Source organism: Somniosus microcephalus, chromosome 7 (assembly GCF_052327205.1).
Source record: "Somniosus microcephalus isolate GS21.2 chromosome 7, FLI_Smic_1.0, whole genome shotgun sequence".
Classification (NCBI taxonomy): Eukaryota; Metazoa; Chordata; class Chondrichthyes; order Squaliformes; family Somniosidae; genus Somniosus; species Somniosus microcephalus.
This window is the reverse complement of record NC_140993.1, coordinates 235,725,222-235,741,560: the sequence shown is the minus strand read 5'-3', so window position 1 is coordinate 235,741,560 and position 16,339 is coordinate 235,725,222. Positions and strand designations below refer to the sequence as shown.

The window sequence follows — 16,339 nt, the reverse complement described above, 5'->3', positions numbered from 1 at the left end:
AAGTACAGTGTGTAGCCCTGATCTTGTCTGCACTGCCTCCCATGGTCGAATAGCTAGTACAGTGTGAAGCCCTGATCTTGTCTGCAATGCCTCCCATGGTCGAATAGCTTGGACAGTGTGTAGCCCTGATCTTGTCTGCAATGCCTCCCATGGTCGAATAGCTAGTCCAGTGTGAAGCCCTGATCTTGTCTGCAATGCCTCCCATGGTCGAATAGCTTGGACAGTGTGTAGCCCTGATCTTGTCTGCAATGCCTCCCATGGTCGAATAGCTTGGACAGTGTGTAAACTGCTGAATGTGCAATTGATTTTCATGCCAGTCCCATAGCTGCTGGATGAGGGCTGGCCATTAGGGCTTTCAGGTCCCTTTGCCCATAATGTGAGGTGCACATGCAAGGATGAGGAGGACACTGGAAAGGGTACTCACCCTGACAACCCGAGTGAGGTCGTTGAACTTCTTCCGGCATTGCACAGGAGTCCTGGCAACCACGCTGTTGGAAGACACCCTGTTGGACACCTCCCTCCAGGCATTCCGGTAGGCGCTGGGCAGCGGCCTCTTGCCACCTTCTGGGAACAAAACATGGCGCCTGCGCTTGATGCGCTATCAATTACTCATAAAAGACTGAGAGTTAAGAGAGTAACTAAAGGCTATTATTAACAAAAGAATGAAGGTCTGCCTCGAGTGGTCGACCGGTCCAGAAATACAAAGGGCTGGGGAGCAGTCACCTTTATACTAGGACTTGTGGGAGGAGTCAGCCGAGGCATGTCCAGGCATGTACACAGTGGAATACAAACAGTGGTTTACCACAGCGCTCCACTCCGCCAACCAGCACCCTCAGGTCACCGTCGCTGAAGCGCTGCGCTCTCTCCCTGGCCTTCTCCATAGTCCTGGGCGTTGTACAGTGGTCAGGCCTAGGTTGAGGGCTGCAGTGTGCAGGGCGTGGCAGGCAAACAAATCCACCCTCCCCCTTTAAGAGATGACCGGCGCCAGAGTGTCTGCTGTCAATCAAGAACTCACCGCACCTGCGCTGCGCCCGGCCTCGGGGCTATCGCTCAGCACCGCCGGCTTAGCGCCTAAAGATAGTCGTGCATCGCCTGTTTTAGCGCAGCAGCAACCTCTTGGGGCGAAGTGACTGAATATCAGCGAAGGGGCGCGACTTTGCACCGGGCGCAAACTTTAGCAGCCGCCCGACTTTACCGCCCCAAAAGTGGCTATACTGAATTTCTAGGCCTCAATGTTTTCAAGGGGAGACTGAATAGGCACTTGAGGGAAATAAACTTGCAGGGCTATGGGGATAGAGCGGGGGAATGAGACTGACTGGATTGTTCTACAGAGAGCTGGCACGGACTTGATGGGCCAAATGGCCTCCTGTGCTGTTATGGCTCTATGGGGGAAAAATTTGGTTACCCGAAGAGGGCACAAAGCAACTAGCGCCCGGGCGTAGTGCCGTCAACACCTCCCGCGTAAATCAGCGGGCGGTTTGGGGCGGTGGTAACCCTTAGCGCCCCGTGGTGCTGCGCTGCCGGCGATGACATCATCGGCGTGCGCATCGCCCCACTCACACCCCAGCCGCGATCTTCAGTATCGCCCCCGACTTACTGCCGGAGTCTATGTGCGACGGGGTCAGGGGGGTCTACCTGTGGCCGGGGCGGCCATTTTTGTTGCTGGCTGCCTGCCAGCACCTACACCCGTTGCTGTCCCTGGACTCCTGTGAAGCCCCCCCGCGGGGTGCCGGCTGCGCTCCGTGAGCCCGGCACTTCTCTTGAGTGCCGGGCTCTTTTGCTGGCACTCTGATCCCTGGTGGCCCAGCTGGGCCCCGGGTCGCGCTGCACTAGGCCCCTCCCCTTTAAGAAGGGGAGGAAGGCCTGCAGTACCGTGGCGCAACGTGCCGCAGCGCTGCGATATTCCCTCACAGCGCTCCGCTTCCCTCTTGGGGTGCTACCGATGAAATTCGGTCATGGGGGTGCTCATTTTTACGGGGTGCTAAATGTAGCACCCTGGCGAAGCGCTACTCAATTTTCCCCCCATGACTCTATGAGGGAAAAATTGAGTCACGCCCCCTTTGGGGCGCTAGCTTCACCGGGGCGCTACCTTTAGCGCCTCGAAAAAATTAGCACCCCTGCGGCCGAAATTGAATGGTAGCGCCCCAAGAGAGAAGTGGAGTGCTACTGGAAGCGCTACTGGAAGCGCCCCGCCTCCCTCTTGGGGCGCTGCGAGGGAATATCGCGGCGGTACTGCAGGCCTTCCTCCCCTTCTTAAAGGGGAGGGGCCTTGCACAGCGTGACCCGGGGCCCAGCCGGGCCACCGGGGATTGGAGTGCCGGCAAAAGAGCCCGGCACTCAAGAGAAGTGCCAGGCTCACGGAGCGCAGCCGGCACTCCGCAAGGGGGCTTCACAGAAGGCCGGGGATGGCAAAGCGGGCAGGTGCTGGCAGGCAGCCAGCAACAAAAACAGCCGCCCGGCCCCTCGCCTTTAATTAGCGCCGCCCCGGTAGCGTCCGCCGGTAAGTCAGGGGGCGCTACCGAAGATCGTGGACGGGGCGCGAGTGGGGCGCGAACCATTACTGCCGCCGCTAACCTCCCGCTGAATTTCGTGGGAGGCCCTCTTAGGGCACTAACGGGAGGCGCAAAGCAACTGAATCTTTCCCCCTATGACTCTGTGTGATTACTGACAGGACCCAGACCTGATATCAGGTAAGCACATCAGGCCCCTCATGTGAACTGCACTATTGGATCTTCTTAAGAATGACCTAATAGAGGTCTTTAAAATTGTGAAATGTTTTGATAGAGTAGACACAGAGAGTGTTTCCATTTGTGGGGAAGAACATAACTAGAGGCCATCAATATAAGATAGTCACCAAGAAATCAAATAGGGAATTCAGCAGAAACTTCTTTACCCAGAGAGTGGTGAGAATGTGGAACTCGCTACCACAGGGAGTGGTTGAAGTGAATAGTATAGATGCATTTAAGGGGAGGCTAGATAAGCATATGGAGGGAGAAAGGAATAGAGGGTTACACTGATAGATTTAGATGAGGAAAGATGGGAGGAGGCTCGAGTGGAGCATAAACACCGGCATGGACTGGTTGGGCCGAATGGCCTGTTTCTGTGCCGTATATCCCATATAATCCTTTGTAATCCTATGTAAGAATGCATCCTGGTAGTAACTAACACTGACATACATTCTGCAGCTGAAACATCTGAGAGAAAGAACTTCGTACTGAAAGTACTTTTCCAAAGAGTATCCTTCCCCTTTAAGGCAGTTTTGCTGGAGCAATACAGAGTGAGCTTTACTCTGCACCTAAATGTTGCAGGACCTGAGAAGTTAATATTACGGTAAAATCTATTCTATTCCGAATTGGAATATCTGCCACAAAATAGTGAAAGGAATCATTCAGATGTTGGCAAATTTCCTGCTTGTTGTTTGACAGGTGGGAAATTGCGTTTTTGGGCATAAGTGTGAGTTTTGACTGAAATTAGAATGGATGGAGAAATTTTCAGCGTGGCCATAAAATCTTCAAATTTAGACAGTGATTAGGGACTGGATCTAGTCAAAGCAGGTGTTGGTCAAATCTTCCTGTGTGCCCAGATGCAAACTTTAAACCTACTCAGAATAGGCTTACAACTGCACAGTCTCCATAGCAGGAATATAACAGCACATTCACAATATATTGAACAATGTTCTTATTTCCTTACAAATATATGTAATAGTAAACCCTGAGACTGGTGTAAATTACTGAGAAGCAGAATTTTATGGCATAAATCATGGGGCCAATAATGCTGTCCTGGCAACGGTCTGTTGCTCCTTAGACACTTCACCAGTAGTGCAGAGGAGTGACTGCGTGCTAGTGAGGTTAGTTCATTTAGATGATACGGCGGCACTCTGTGTACAAAACATGACACAGTGAAAACACAAAAGGGTCAGGTTTGGAATATCAGGATATCCAGCTGTTAAAGGGCTGCAGTTCTTTCTAAAGGCTGTCCTGTGACTAAACAAGGGAAGAAACACCACCCCATACCCTGTGACAAATGGGAAGCACCGGGGTACCGCTCTGAACACACCTGCAGCAAACAATATTAGGAACAGTAAAACATTAGGACCCAGAAATTCCCTACCTTAACACCACGAGTTAGTGCCGCAATCCTGGCGAAAATAGGCGGCCGCCACTCTAACGCCCTTCTCTGGCGTGGGACTCACGGCCACCATTTTGGTGAGGGCCTTATTGCTGCCGATAGCAGCACTGGCCCTGGAGATGCAAATGGGGAGAGTGTGACGTCACACCGACTTAACGTCGCGCTCTGCAAACCTCGACCTTAGCACTGGGTCCTAAGCTCGCCATGAAAACTCAGCATTCAGCAGACTGACAGACGCTGTCAGCACTTCTTAAAGGGACACACATATCTTTCAGGTAAGTTTGTATTTAAACTTTTAGGGCTAAAAACTGAGGCAACGTTAACTTCGCCGGGGCGCTACTTTAAGCGCCCCGGAAAAATTAGCACCCCTGTGACGGAAATTGAGTGGTAGCAACCTAAGAGGGAAGCGGGGCGCTACTGGAAGCACCCCGCCTCCCTCTTGGGGCGCTGTGAGGGAATATTGTGGTGCTACGGGCCACAGTATTGCAGGCCTTCCTCCCCTTCTTAAAGGGGAGGGGCCTTGCGCAGCGCGACCCGGGGCCCAGCTGGGCCCCCAGGGATCGGGAGTGCCGGCAAAAGAGCCCAGCACTCAAGAGAAGTGCCGGGCTCACGGAGCGCAACTGGCACTCTGCGGGGGGGCAGGTAAGGAGGCCGGGGACGGGAGTGCAGGCAGGTGCTGGCAGGCGGCCAGCAACATAAATGGCCGCCCCGCACCTCGCCTTTAAATAGCGCCTCCCTGGCCGCAGGTAGGCCCCCTGACCCCGTTGGACATAGCGTCCGGCGGTAAGTCGGGGGAGCTCCCGAAGATCGTGGCCGGGGCGCGAGTGGGGAGCTGCGCACAGCGATGACATCATCGCCAGCGCCTCAGGGCACTACTGGTTACTGCCGCTGCTAACCTCCCGCTAAATTTCGATGGAGGCGCTAGCGGCGCCGCGCCCGGGCACAAGTTGCTTTGCGCCCCATTAGCGCCCTCTTAGGACACCAACGGGAGGCGTAAAGCAACTGAATTTTTCCCCCCAAATGTTAGAAATACTCAGCAGGTCAGGCAGCATCTGCGGAGAGAGACCCAGATTTAACGTTTCAGGGCGAGATGCTGCCTGACCTGAGTATTTCCAGCAATTTATGCTTTTATTTCAGATTTACAGCATCCACTCTTAGAGGGAAGAGGAAGACGCAGATGAGGAGGAAGCAGAAGGAAGGATGCAACCCAGACGGCACCTTCCTGGCCATGATATCCGGGATGGATTCATCTGCCTGCGGTCCCAGTGACCACAACTCCAATTCCCATTTCAATATTTGTCCCACACATTACCTTCCCTCTGTTACTGACCATCACAGCATTCTCTTGGCCACAATGCTGAAATAAACTTTCCAATCCAACTTTGTACATCTATCCATCCAATATGACATCAAGAAATCAACTCGTCACCCTTATGCATTCCCTTAGTGACAGTGTGTGCCTTTGCCTATCCTACTGATGTCATGCAGGGCTACCCCAGTGGCTGCAGCTTAGCTGGTGGAAGGCTGCTGACTTTCAGTGGGGGACACTGCAAATGGCCTTGCTGGTGGACCTGTGGAGCTGGTGGCTGGGAGTGTCAAATCAAGTGACGGTGTTTCTTCTTTTCTTCTTCTTCTTCTTCACTTTCCTTTCCCTCGTCTTGGCCAACCACTGGCTGGGAAGCCTCCATTTTTTGGGTGTGTGAAATGAGGAAGGTACATGGGTGGAGTTGTGGTGAGGGGAGGGCAGGAAAGCAAGAGGTGCCTGAGAGAAGGAGGATAATATAAAGTATGTGTCTATACTTAATGCAATAATGACGAGACAGCTTGGAAGATTCAACGTAGGTCTTAATACCAACAGGCGGGAAAACTGAGGGGAGATCAGTACCCACAGTACTATTTATACCCCTATGGCCAGGAGTGGTACTACGGTATCACTACGCCCTACAAAGTAGTGCTGCCCTGGCCATAGGTTTAAAGTAACATACCTATTACATACACAACATTCCTCCCCTTTTAATTAAAACGTACCCGTGCAATTAAGTCAATAGATGCCCCATAACTAGGGCTAATAACATTTGGTAACACAATATACATAACATATTTACATCAAGAGTTGTCTACCTATATATATATATAACAGAAACATGTTATAGATTCAGTCTCTGAGGAGGCCTCCTGTCTCGACTAGGATAACGTCTTTCTCTAGTCGGTCTCGGTGTAGGGTGTAGGCGGCGGTACTTCCGTCACCCCTTCATCGCTGGACTCGTCGGTGTCTGATGGCACATCCTGTGCCGTGGAGATCACTGGAGTGCTGAACTCCTCGCAATCCTGAGACCTCTGTAACGACGAGCTGGGCCGTGATTCCGCTGTAACAATGTGCTGAGACGTTTGAGGTAGTGAATCAGTTGGGTTTCTGGACTCCACAAGTTGATCAGCATGTCGCCTGATTATGCCTTCCCCTGTCTCAACTGTGTACATCAAGGGTCCCTGGCGGGCCTTTATCGTACCAGACCGCCACTTTTCATTCCTATAATCACGGGCCAACACTTGCTGCCCCACCTCGAAGCTCCGTGTCTGTCTGTCAGGAGCCCTACGAAATACTCGGTTTTCCACATCTCTCCGAATGTTTGGTCTGAGCAATTCAAGGCGAGACCTTAACCTTCTATTAAAGAACATGACGGCGGGGGCCTGGTTGGTCACCGTATGTGCAGCGTTACGGTATGCGAATAGGAAGTTGTCCACCTTGTGTTGTAGTGGCAACCTTTCCTCCCCCATCGCCTTGATGGCCTTTTTAAAAGTCTGTACAAATCGCTCTGCCAGCCCATTTGTAGCCGGATGATATTGTGCGGACGTATAATGTCGCACTCCATTCCTTTTTAGGAATGCTTGAAATTCTTCTGCCACAAATTGTGGCCCATTGTCCGAACAGACTTGCTCGGGCACCCCGTTTCGGGCAAAAATGGTCCTTAAGACTGCGACCGTCTTTTCGGCTGTCGTTGATGACATCTTTATGACCTCCGGCCATTTTGGATGGGCGTCCACTACAATAAGGAACATCGCATCCAGGAAGGGGCCAGCGAAGTCCACGTGGATCCTTTGCCACGGCGTTGAGGGCCACTCCCGCGGATGTAGTGGGGCTTGTGGTGGTACGTTCTGTACCATCTGGCACCCTTGGCACGCTTTTGCTACTTCCTCAATGTCCCTGTCAATGCCGGGCCACCAGACGTAGGCTCTGGCGAGGCTTTTCATTTTGACACCCCCCAGATGACCTTCGTGTAAGTCCTGCAACACTTTATGTTGTAATTTTTGAGGGACCACCACCCTGGCTCCGCACATCAATGTGCCCCGGCAGACGGACAACTGGTCCTTCCTTGCCGAAAACGCCGGCAATGATGCGTCACCCTGCGCTGGCCAGCCTTTCACGGTTAATTCGTAAACCCTTGCCAATGTCGGGTCGTTCCGTGTTTCCCGCTCGATACATTGGCTGGTGATGGGCAAGTGTTCCATAACAGCCGTATGATATATTTCCACGGGGTCCTGTACTATCTCTTCGATCTCGGCAGGCAAGGGTAGCCGCGACAGGCCATCCGCATTGCCATGCTGTTTGGTACCCTTATATTCGATAAGGTACTGGTGTGCTCCTAAGAACAGTGACCATCTCTGTAGCCTTTGGGCCGTCATCAGGGGCACCCCTTTTGTTGGATTAAATATCGACACCAACGGTTGATGATCCGTCAGTAGTGTGAAACGTTGCCCATGCAGGTAGTGGCGGAATTTTTTTACACCCCACACCAGACTGAGGGCCTCCCTGTCGATTTGCGCATAGTTTCTTTCGGCTGTAGTTAACGACCTTGAGGCAAATGCTATTGGCCTCTCCGTCCCGTTGGGAAATTTGTGTGACAACACTGCCCCTATACTGTACGGGGAGGCGTCACATGCCAACCTCATTGGCATTTTTGGGTCAAAGTGTGCGAGCACTTCCTTTGATGTAATGAGTTGTTTACCCTTTTTAAAAGCAGCCTCACACGCTTCGTCCCAATTCCAGGAGACTCCCTTTTGCAGCAGTGAATTTAGTGGATGTAAAATGGACGATAAGTTCGGGAGGAACTTATGGTAATAGTTTATAAGGCCTAAGAATGATCGTAACTGAGATACATTCTCAGGGGGCGGGGCCTTCACTACTGCCTCGATCTTTTCCGGGGACTTATGCAGGCCTTCCTTATCTATAATGTGACCACAGTATGAGATACGTTCCTGGAAAAACTCACATTTCTGCTTGTTCGCCCTGAGTCCGTATTGTTGTAACCGCAGAAGTACTCGCTCCAGGTTAGTGAGGTGGTCGTTATCCGTTTGTCCTGTCACCAGGATGTCATCCAGGTAGCATTGCGTTCCTGGAATGCCCTGTAGGACCTGTTCCATGGTCCTCTGCCATATTGCCGGGGCGGACGCCACACCAAATACCAGGCGATTGTACTGGTACAATCCCTTGTGTGTGTTAATCGTTAGGAGCTTTTTCGAGTCCTGCTCCACCTCCATCTGTAAATAAGCTTGACAAAGGTCAATCTTCGTAAAGTGTCTACCCCCAGCTAACGATGCGAATATGTCCTCTATCCGCGGCAGCGGATACTGTACCGTGTGCAGGACTGGGTTAATAGTTATCTTAAAATCCCCGCAAATGCGAACCTTCTTTGGTTCCCCCGGTGTGTTATTTGCAGATTTCTTTATAACTGGGACGATGGGTGTGGCCCACTCGCTCCACTCAATCTTTGTAAGGACACCTGCACTCTCTAAGGCATCCAGTTCTGCTTCCACCGCTGGCCGAATGGCATAAGGCACCGGTCTGGCCTTACAAAACTTGGGGTTTGCGTCTTGAGCAATAGTTATTTTTGCTCTAATGTCCTTTAAGGTCCCCAGCCCTTGTTGGAACACCTCTGGCGTTTTTGCCAATAGTTTCGACAGCCTGCTTGTAATGGTTGTATCATCCGTGGTGGTCTCTACTTTTAACTCGTGTATCGACTTCCAGTCGAAATGGATTTTTCTTATCCATTCCCTACCCAAAAGTGGTGGTCCACCGTTTGGTAGGACGTATAAATAAAGTCCTGGCACTTTTCTGCCGTTGTATTTAACTGTTACTTGCATTTTTCCCTTCGGGTAAACTTTTTGTCCCGTATATGTTTTAAATTTAATTTCCGTATCCTTTAAGGGAATGCGTTTGAACAGCCTGTTATAATCTTGTTCATTAATTACTGATAGGGCTGAACCCGTGTCCAGCTCCATATTAACTTCGACGCCTGCTACCTTCATTTTAACCCACATTGTGCTGTGGTCCTCCGTTTTGTCCACACCATATAACTTGAGACATCCCAGACCTTTAGGCACTGCTTTTGTGCCTTCCTGTGACTCGTCTGAGCTACTGTCAGACATCTTATGTATTTTTGTCCTTGCCTTGGTACTGCTCGGATTGTCCCCACGATTGGGTTTTGTACCAGACCGACAAACTTTCGCTATATGCCCCTTTTTCCCACACTGCCGGCATATTTTATCACGAAACCAACAATTACTTTGGTCGTGGGTGGTTTTGCCACAACAGTAGCATTTACCTTTGTGAAATGTCACCTCATGGGTGTCATAGCCGGTTGTGTTTTGTCGTATTTGAGCAGTGGGCCGATGCTATTTCAATCGCCTGATCTAGGCTGAGCTGTTTCTTGGCTAGCAACCGTTTACGTGTATTCTCATTTAACATGCCACAGACAAATCTGTCTCTGATCGCGTCCGCCAATATGGCTCCAAACTGGCAATGTTTGGACAACCTTCTGAGCTCAGCTAAATAGGCTGCCTGCGACTCATCATTCCTTTGGTCGCGTCTGTAGAAGCGGTACCTTTCCGCTATAAATGGTGGCTTAGGGTTTAAATGTTCCCTTAACGTATCAACAATTTGGGCGTACGTTTTGTCTGCTGGCTTTTCTGGAGTAAGAAGATTCCTCAGCAGACCGTATGTTTTTGCCCCCATAAAATTTAATAAGGTTGCTACCTTTTGGTCATCTTCCACCTTGTTTACTATGCAATAAAGTTCATGCCTTTCGATATAGGCATCCCACTCTTCTGTGTCCTCAACAAATGCTGACAAACAACCTTCTTTAGCCATTTGAAACTTTTGAAGAGAAAAAAAAAACTTTTCCCGCTTTCCCCACTAGATGGTGTTTTTCCCGCCTTTTCTCCCTGTGCTGTCAACGACCTCTCTCCAGCATCGTTATTTTTGGCCCTTGCAGCTCCCGTTATTGCCACCGCCGCTATTAACAATGACCTTCCCCTCTCGTGGCCCGCTAGTCCTTGTGGCTCCGTTTGTTCCTCAGATCGCCTGCCCGTTCTGGCCCTTGCAGCTCCCGTTCCCCGGGAAGGATTTCAGTTTACCTGGCCCTGGGTGGACTTTTGCCCCGTGGCTGGAGCGCCCATTCAGCCTCTTCTCTCAGCTGCCGCAGCCTCCGCTGGAAACCTCTCTCTCTTGCTCCGTTGCTGCCGCTCCTCCTGAACCCGGAGTGCTGGGCGGCCTCCTTCGGTCGACGCTGGACTCTGCAGGCTGGCTGGTAAGAAGCCTCTCTCCTTCTCTCTCCGTACTGCTACCGTTCCTTTGTTGCACCATGTACTGGTGAGTTCAAACCTTACTCGTCGCCAGTATAAAGTATGTGTCTATACTTAATGCAATAATGACGAGATAGCTTGGAAGATTCAACGTAAGTCTTTACTTAATACCAACAGGTGGGAAAACTGAGGGGAGATCAGTACCCACAGTACTATTTATACCCCTATGGCCAGGAGTGGTACTATGGTATCACTACGCCCTACAAAGTAGTGCTGCCCTGGCCATAGGTTTAAAGTAACATACCTATTACATACACAACAGATAACATATGAGGATACCAGCATCTTGTATTCTTTCAGCCCCGTCGCTCACCAAGGGCTCAGCCATGTCCCTGCCAAGAATGGCCAGCTCCTCCAAGGGGGTGAGGTGAAGCTAGGAATGTGAGATGTGCCTCATGTTTGGTGCAGATTGTTGGTAGGTGCGTGATTGGGCGTGGGGGGGGGCGTTGTGCATTGAGCAGTGTGTGAGGCTAGTGGTGCAGTTGGTAGGAGACGACTTTTCAGGATGTATTCACTGACCTTGACCACTGGTCTGAGGTCTTGAAGCTTCTTTGGGTTCTGGAGTCAGGTCATGGAGGTAACACTGCTGTCAGTGATGGCCTCGGTGATCTGGTCCTTCTTTCTGGAGGGCCTCCTGGTGCCTGTGGGTAGTAGAGCTCTCTTGCAGTGTTCACCCTCTGCACAAAGCTAGAGAGCTGCGTCTGAGACCCTGGGTGCCCTTTCCCTGGCCTGTTAAACCATTTGTGTTAGTGTTGAAACACTTTTACCATTTTTCATCAGCAGACATCAACTCACTTTTAAGAGGTGCAGACTGCCTAGTGCTGAAGCACTTTTACCATTTTTCAATCAGCAGAAGGCAGCTCACCTTTAAGAGGTGCAGACTGCCTTTAAGAGGAGCAGGCTAGCTTTAAGTAAAGCCAGCCTTGCTCGAACAACGCAAGCTTCAGCCCCCTGCTGAGCGCACAGCTTGTCAGCAGGGTGTTCAGTGCCCGGCTGTGTGGTACAATCATTATAATTAGCAGTCAGCACAAAGTTGACATGCTGACTGCGCTCCTTGAACAGGCATAACTCACATCGCCGTGCCCGCGTCCGCTTTTTCACGCTATCCAATTTCACCCCTGCTAACTAATATTTAGATTTATTTATTAAATAAAATGATTCACAGAAGTAATAACATAGGTAAGACATTGTACAGCAAATCAGCAATCTACCCTACATAAGCTTGATTGACTGTTAAGGGTTCATAGTTCTTCCGGCAAATTCTTAACGAAAGTGCCAATTTTCCAGAGGCAGTGAGGTCAGCTCGGAGTGAGTGTTAGGCTTGTTGTTTCTGCCAAAGACTGAGCCTGTGTGATTTTGCAGAATGTTCCCATTTACATAAGACTGTCAAGCTCCCTGCCTAGTTTGTGTGTGCAGCAATGTTCCCTTTAAATTGACTTTGTTGTGCGCGCCCTGTTTATTTTAATGCACTTTAAATTTCTGCGGTATTTCAAATGGAAAAACTTGTGAGTGGCCTGCGCAAATTACTGCACAGCCGCGCAAGGCGCAGCTTAGAGGGAGCATTGGTGTACAGGTGAGATCTCACAGAAGGAGCGAGGGCAAGATTTGACGTGAATAAGAAGTCCTTAAAGGGTTGCTGCAAAAGATTGATGGGATGTAGCTGCTGAAAGGTACACATAAAGGAGCAAAAGCATTTCAGCCATTCCAATGGGTACCGCTAGTCTTAAAATATTTGTCAACCCGTCCAAAGGCTTTGTGGGGAGAATGATGTGGCTGCCAAAATTCAAGGGAAAAGTAAAGCAAATTTGGAAACAGGGAACTATGTCTGTGGGCAAGTGATTAAGTGGCATCGCACACAAGCCTTGTTTGATGACTGGCGAAGTGGAGGTGCTGCTTCATGAGGTGGCCTCAAAAAGGTTTACCCTCTTTGCCATGCCAGGACATCCTCCCCAGAAGACAAGAGGGCAGCATGCCTGGCAGAAGATGGTGACCAGGCTCAAAGCCATGTAAATTGCCTGGGAACAGATACAGAAAAAGATAGAAAAGCAAAATACCGTGGGTGGGTGGAAATCTGAAATAAAAACAGAACATGGTGGAAATACTCAGCAGGTCTGGCAGCATCTGTGGAGAGAGAAACCGAGTTAACAGGGGCGATTTTGCCAGCCCTGGGGAGGTGGGTATGGAGGCGGGACTGCCGGGAAAATGGCAGAATCTGGGGGCAGGTGCCCATCCCACCCCCAACCTGCCTCCGTGCCATCTTCCAAGGAGGCGGGTACCCGACCCGCACCGGGTTCCGTCTCCTCGAGGCGGGAAGGGGATTAGTGCCAATTAACTGTCTATTAACAGGTAGTTAACAGGCAGTTTTTTGGCTAATCCCTATTTTGAACCCTAAAGTGTGGGCTTCCCGACGGCTCCGAACCTCACCAGGGTCAGCGAGGCGAGCCGTGGGTCTGCGGGGGTCGGAGTGGCTAAGACGTCCGGTGTGCAGGTGAGTGATGAGTGCAAGTGTGGAGAGGTAAGTGTGTGAGGTGATTCTAAAGTGTTTTAATAAGATTACTTACCTTTGCTTCTTCCTCCAGGCTTCATCCCTTTAGGCTGCGGAGCTACCTCATCTCCACGGCAGAGATGACAGAATGACTGCTGCATTCTCTGATGCAACAGCCATCTGATTTCTGCTCAGGAAAGAGGTTTGGTGAGTCTTGAGTACAATGACTCACCAAAGAACAGAGATTGTCGGTGTTTGACAGCTTCTCAAAGCTGTCAAACGATGACAATTCATCTGTCAAAAATTTTTGACAGATGAAACGTCATACGCTGACGTTCTCTGTCACCGGCTTTCCCTTAATTGGTCTGCAAAGCCCGCTGGGCGGGCTTAACAAGGTCAATCAAGGGAAAATAGCGTGGGCTGGCCAGAGGTCGATGGAGGCGGGACTAAAACCCGACAAGCAGCAGTCCCGCCTCCATCACGACCCCATTGATAAAATCACCCCCCACGTTTCAGGTCGATGACCTTTCGTCAGAACTGGAAAAAGTTAGAGATGTAACAGGTTTTAAGCAAGTACAGAGGCAGGGAAAAGGGGGAGGGGAGGAAAGAACAAAAGGGAAGGTCTGTGATCGGGTGGAAGGCAGGCGAGATTAAATGACAACAGGTATGATTGTACAGTCCTTCCCTTATGTTCTTTCCTCCCCTCCCTCATTTCTCTGCCCCTGCACTTGCTTAAAACCTGTTACACTCTAACTTTTTCCAGTTCTGACGAAGGGTCATCAACCTGAAATGTTAACTCTGTTTCTCTCTCAACGATGCTGCCTGACCTGCTGAGTATTTCCAGCATTTTCTGTTTCTATTACAGAAAAAGATAGCACATCTTAAGGGAGCCACCAAGATAACACTAGCCAACAGTGCCATTTGTGAGATAGATGGCATGCATGCCACAAATTATTGCATGTCAACCTCTTCTACATTTACTGCAGGTCCATACCAAGCCCTCACACAACCATACATCATTATTGCTTACTATGCATAACCATACTTCAGCACAGATTGAGTGCAAAAATCAAAAAAATCTAAGAGGTGGCTGGCACTTTTGAGTTATGAGTCTTCAAAACATGCCCAAAAAAAACCCTTCAGGAAGTACTGGTGCTCCTTGTGACAGTCCATTTTCCATCCCTGGGAACTTAACATTAACATCAACAATAACTTTTCTCTTCACAGAAATTTCAAGCAACCACACCACAGCAGATGACTTGAAATAGCCATCTGTTGATTCATCTGAATTAATCAGATCTGTTTTATCACAACTTATTGAGGAGACCCAAAGTCAACTCGTTCTATAGTGAGTAACCAAATTTTTAAAAAGTATTTACAACTATTTGCTGAGCTGGAATAAAAGTTTGGCCATTCATCTTCATATTTAGTAAAAGGAATAGGAATGTATACGGTTGAGGTAAATATTGAATATCAAAGTCATGTCTGAAGAAAATTGTTTATACCAGCACTTCGTAATACAGTAGGAGTAGGTGTTGCAATGTGCATTGAATTGCAGTTAAAAGGGTTTATGGTTACATTTTTCAGTAGTTAATTGGCAAATACTGGAATATTTTCCCTACCAATATGATGGACCTGTTTACAGCCTTAAGGCACACAGCAGCAGAATACTTTTGTGCTGCATGATGTAATACTGTTGTCTCTATAAAACAATGGGGGTAATTTTTCCACTTGGCCGCCTGGGCAGTAACCTGGTGGAGTGGGATCGCCCGCCCATTATGGAATTCAGCCCATTTTAATTCCATTGATTTGACTGGAATGAAATCAGGTGAGTTTTACAATCCACTCCGCCACATTACCGCCCAGGCAGCCAGGTGGAACATGACCCCCAGGATATCCTCAGACTCATCGGGGTCAATGCCGTGGGAGATCAGCTGGTAAATATAAAAGTTTTGAGTCGCCGCCGTCAGATTTTGGGTGTCAGGCGTAAGCTTCCACGCCACAATGTTTTAAAAGCAACATCAACCAGACAGCAAATCATGCGACCGTGCAGCTGATCTATTGATGTGTGCTCCTTGCAGGCAAAGCTTCACGCTGGGAGTGCAAACTCGTAGCATTACCCCTAGAAAGCCAGTCATTTTCCATTGTTTTTTCTGACCCTGGGGAAGGAACCAGCTGCCAATCTACAGAGAAATGTATCCAGTAATTTAATTTGTCCTCAGGATGTGCCTATTTACAGCAATTAGCACTTAGAGACAGGCCAGGTTACACGTAGCTGCACCTTAGCAACAGAATAACACCTATTCAGAGAGTCATCAGCAGATCACCTGTGACACTGATTGTAGTAAGTAGGATGAAAACGTTAGGGTTGACTTTAAGGGCCCCCTGCCTGGCTTAAATGAGAGAATAGAAGCCTGAAAATGATGTAGTGTCAATTACACCTCCATTTACACTGTTGCCCCAGCTGCCACTATCGTGGTAAGGTTCTGAGAAGGGCAGTGGAAGCACCCGCCTGTTTCAAGAGGGAGGCCACCTGTAATATGCAAATCGGGATCCAAAGACATACAATTTTGAGGTTTAAATGTCCATTTCTCCCAGGCGATGTGCACAACATGATATTATGCTCCTGCTTTTATAAGACAGAAGAGGCGATTTTTAACTTGAGGCACACCATGGACGGGCAGCAGGCAGAGCTCCTGTTACCACCATGTGGCCCGAGCCATTTTAAGGCACGGCCCTGATTTAAGTGCAGCCGTCGAGCTGCGGGCACCAGATGCACACTCCGCCAGTTGTAGGAGGGCGCGAAATAACTGGCTCCCACGTTGAGCCGGGGAAAGGGGAGGGGATTTGGGGGCAGGGGCTTGCACGGGCTGAGAGCCTCCCATAGTCTTCCTGTAGGCATAGAAGGAGCACTCCTGCTTTTCCTGGCCCCACAAAAATAAAAGTTAAAACAAAACTTTGGCTGCTTCCTGAGCGGCCCCCAGCGGTCCCTTTAAGGACTGCTGGTTAGGCTCTTCAGTGCCTGGTGCAAATGGGCGGAGCCTGTGTGGCACACACAGGGCTGGATTTTGATTGAGGAGGTGTGTA

The 16,339-nt window shown here is 49.8% G+C and overlaps 1 protein-coding gene across 1 annotated transcript in view; it reads left to right on the top strand.

Moving 5' to 3' along the window:
* The window catches only part of LOC147115153 (regulator of G protein signaling 22-like), a 142,231-nt gene that overhangs the window by 118,533 nt on the left and 7,359 nt on the right, over positions 1 to 16,339 (top strand). The window contains exon 24 of the mRNA XM_085993988.1: positions 14,480 to 14,600. Coding sequence (XP_085850114.1) covers positions 14,480 to 14,520 — 41 coding nt within the window. The 3' untranslated portion in view covers positions 14,521 to 14,600. The remainder of the gene's footprint in view (positions 1 to 14,479; positions 14,601 to 16,339) is intronic.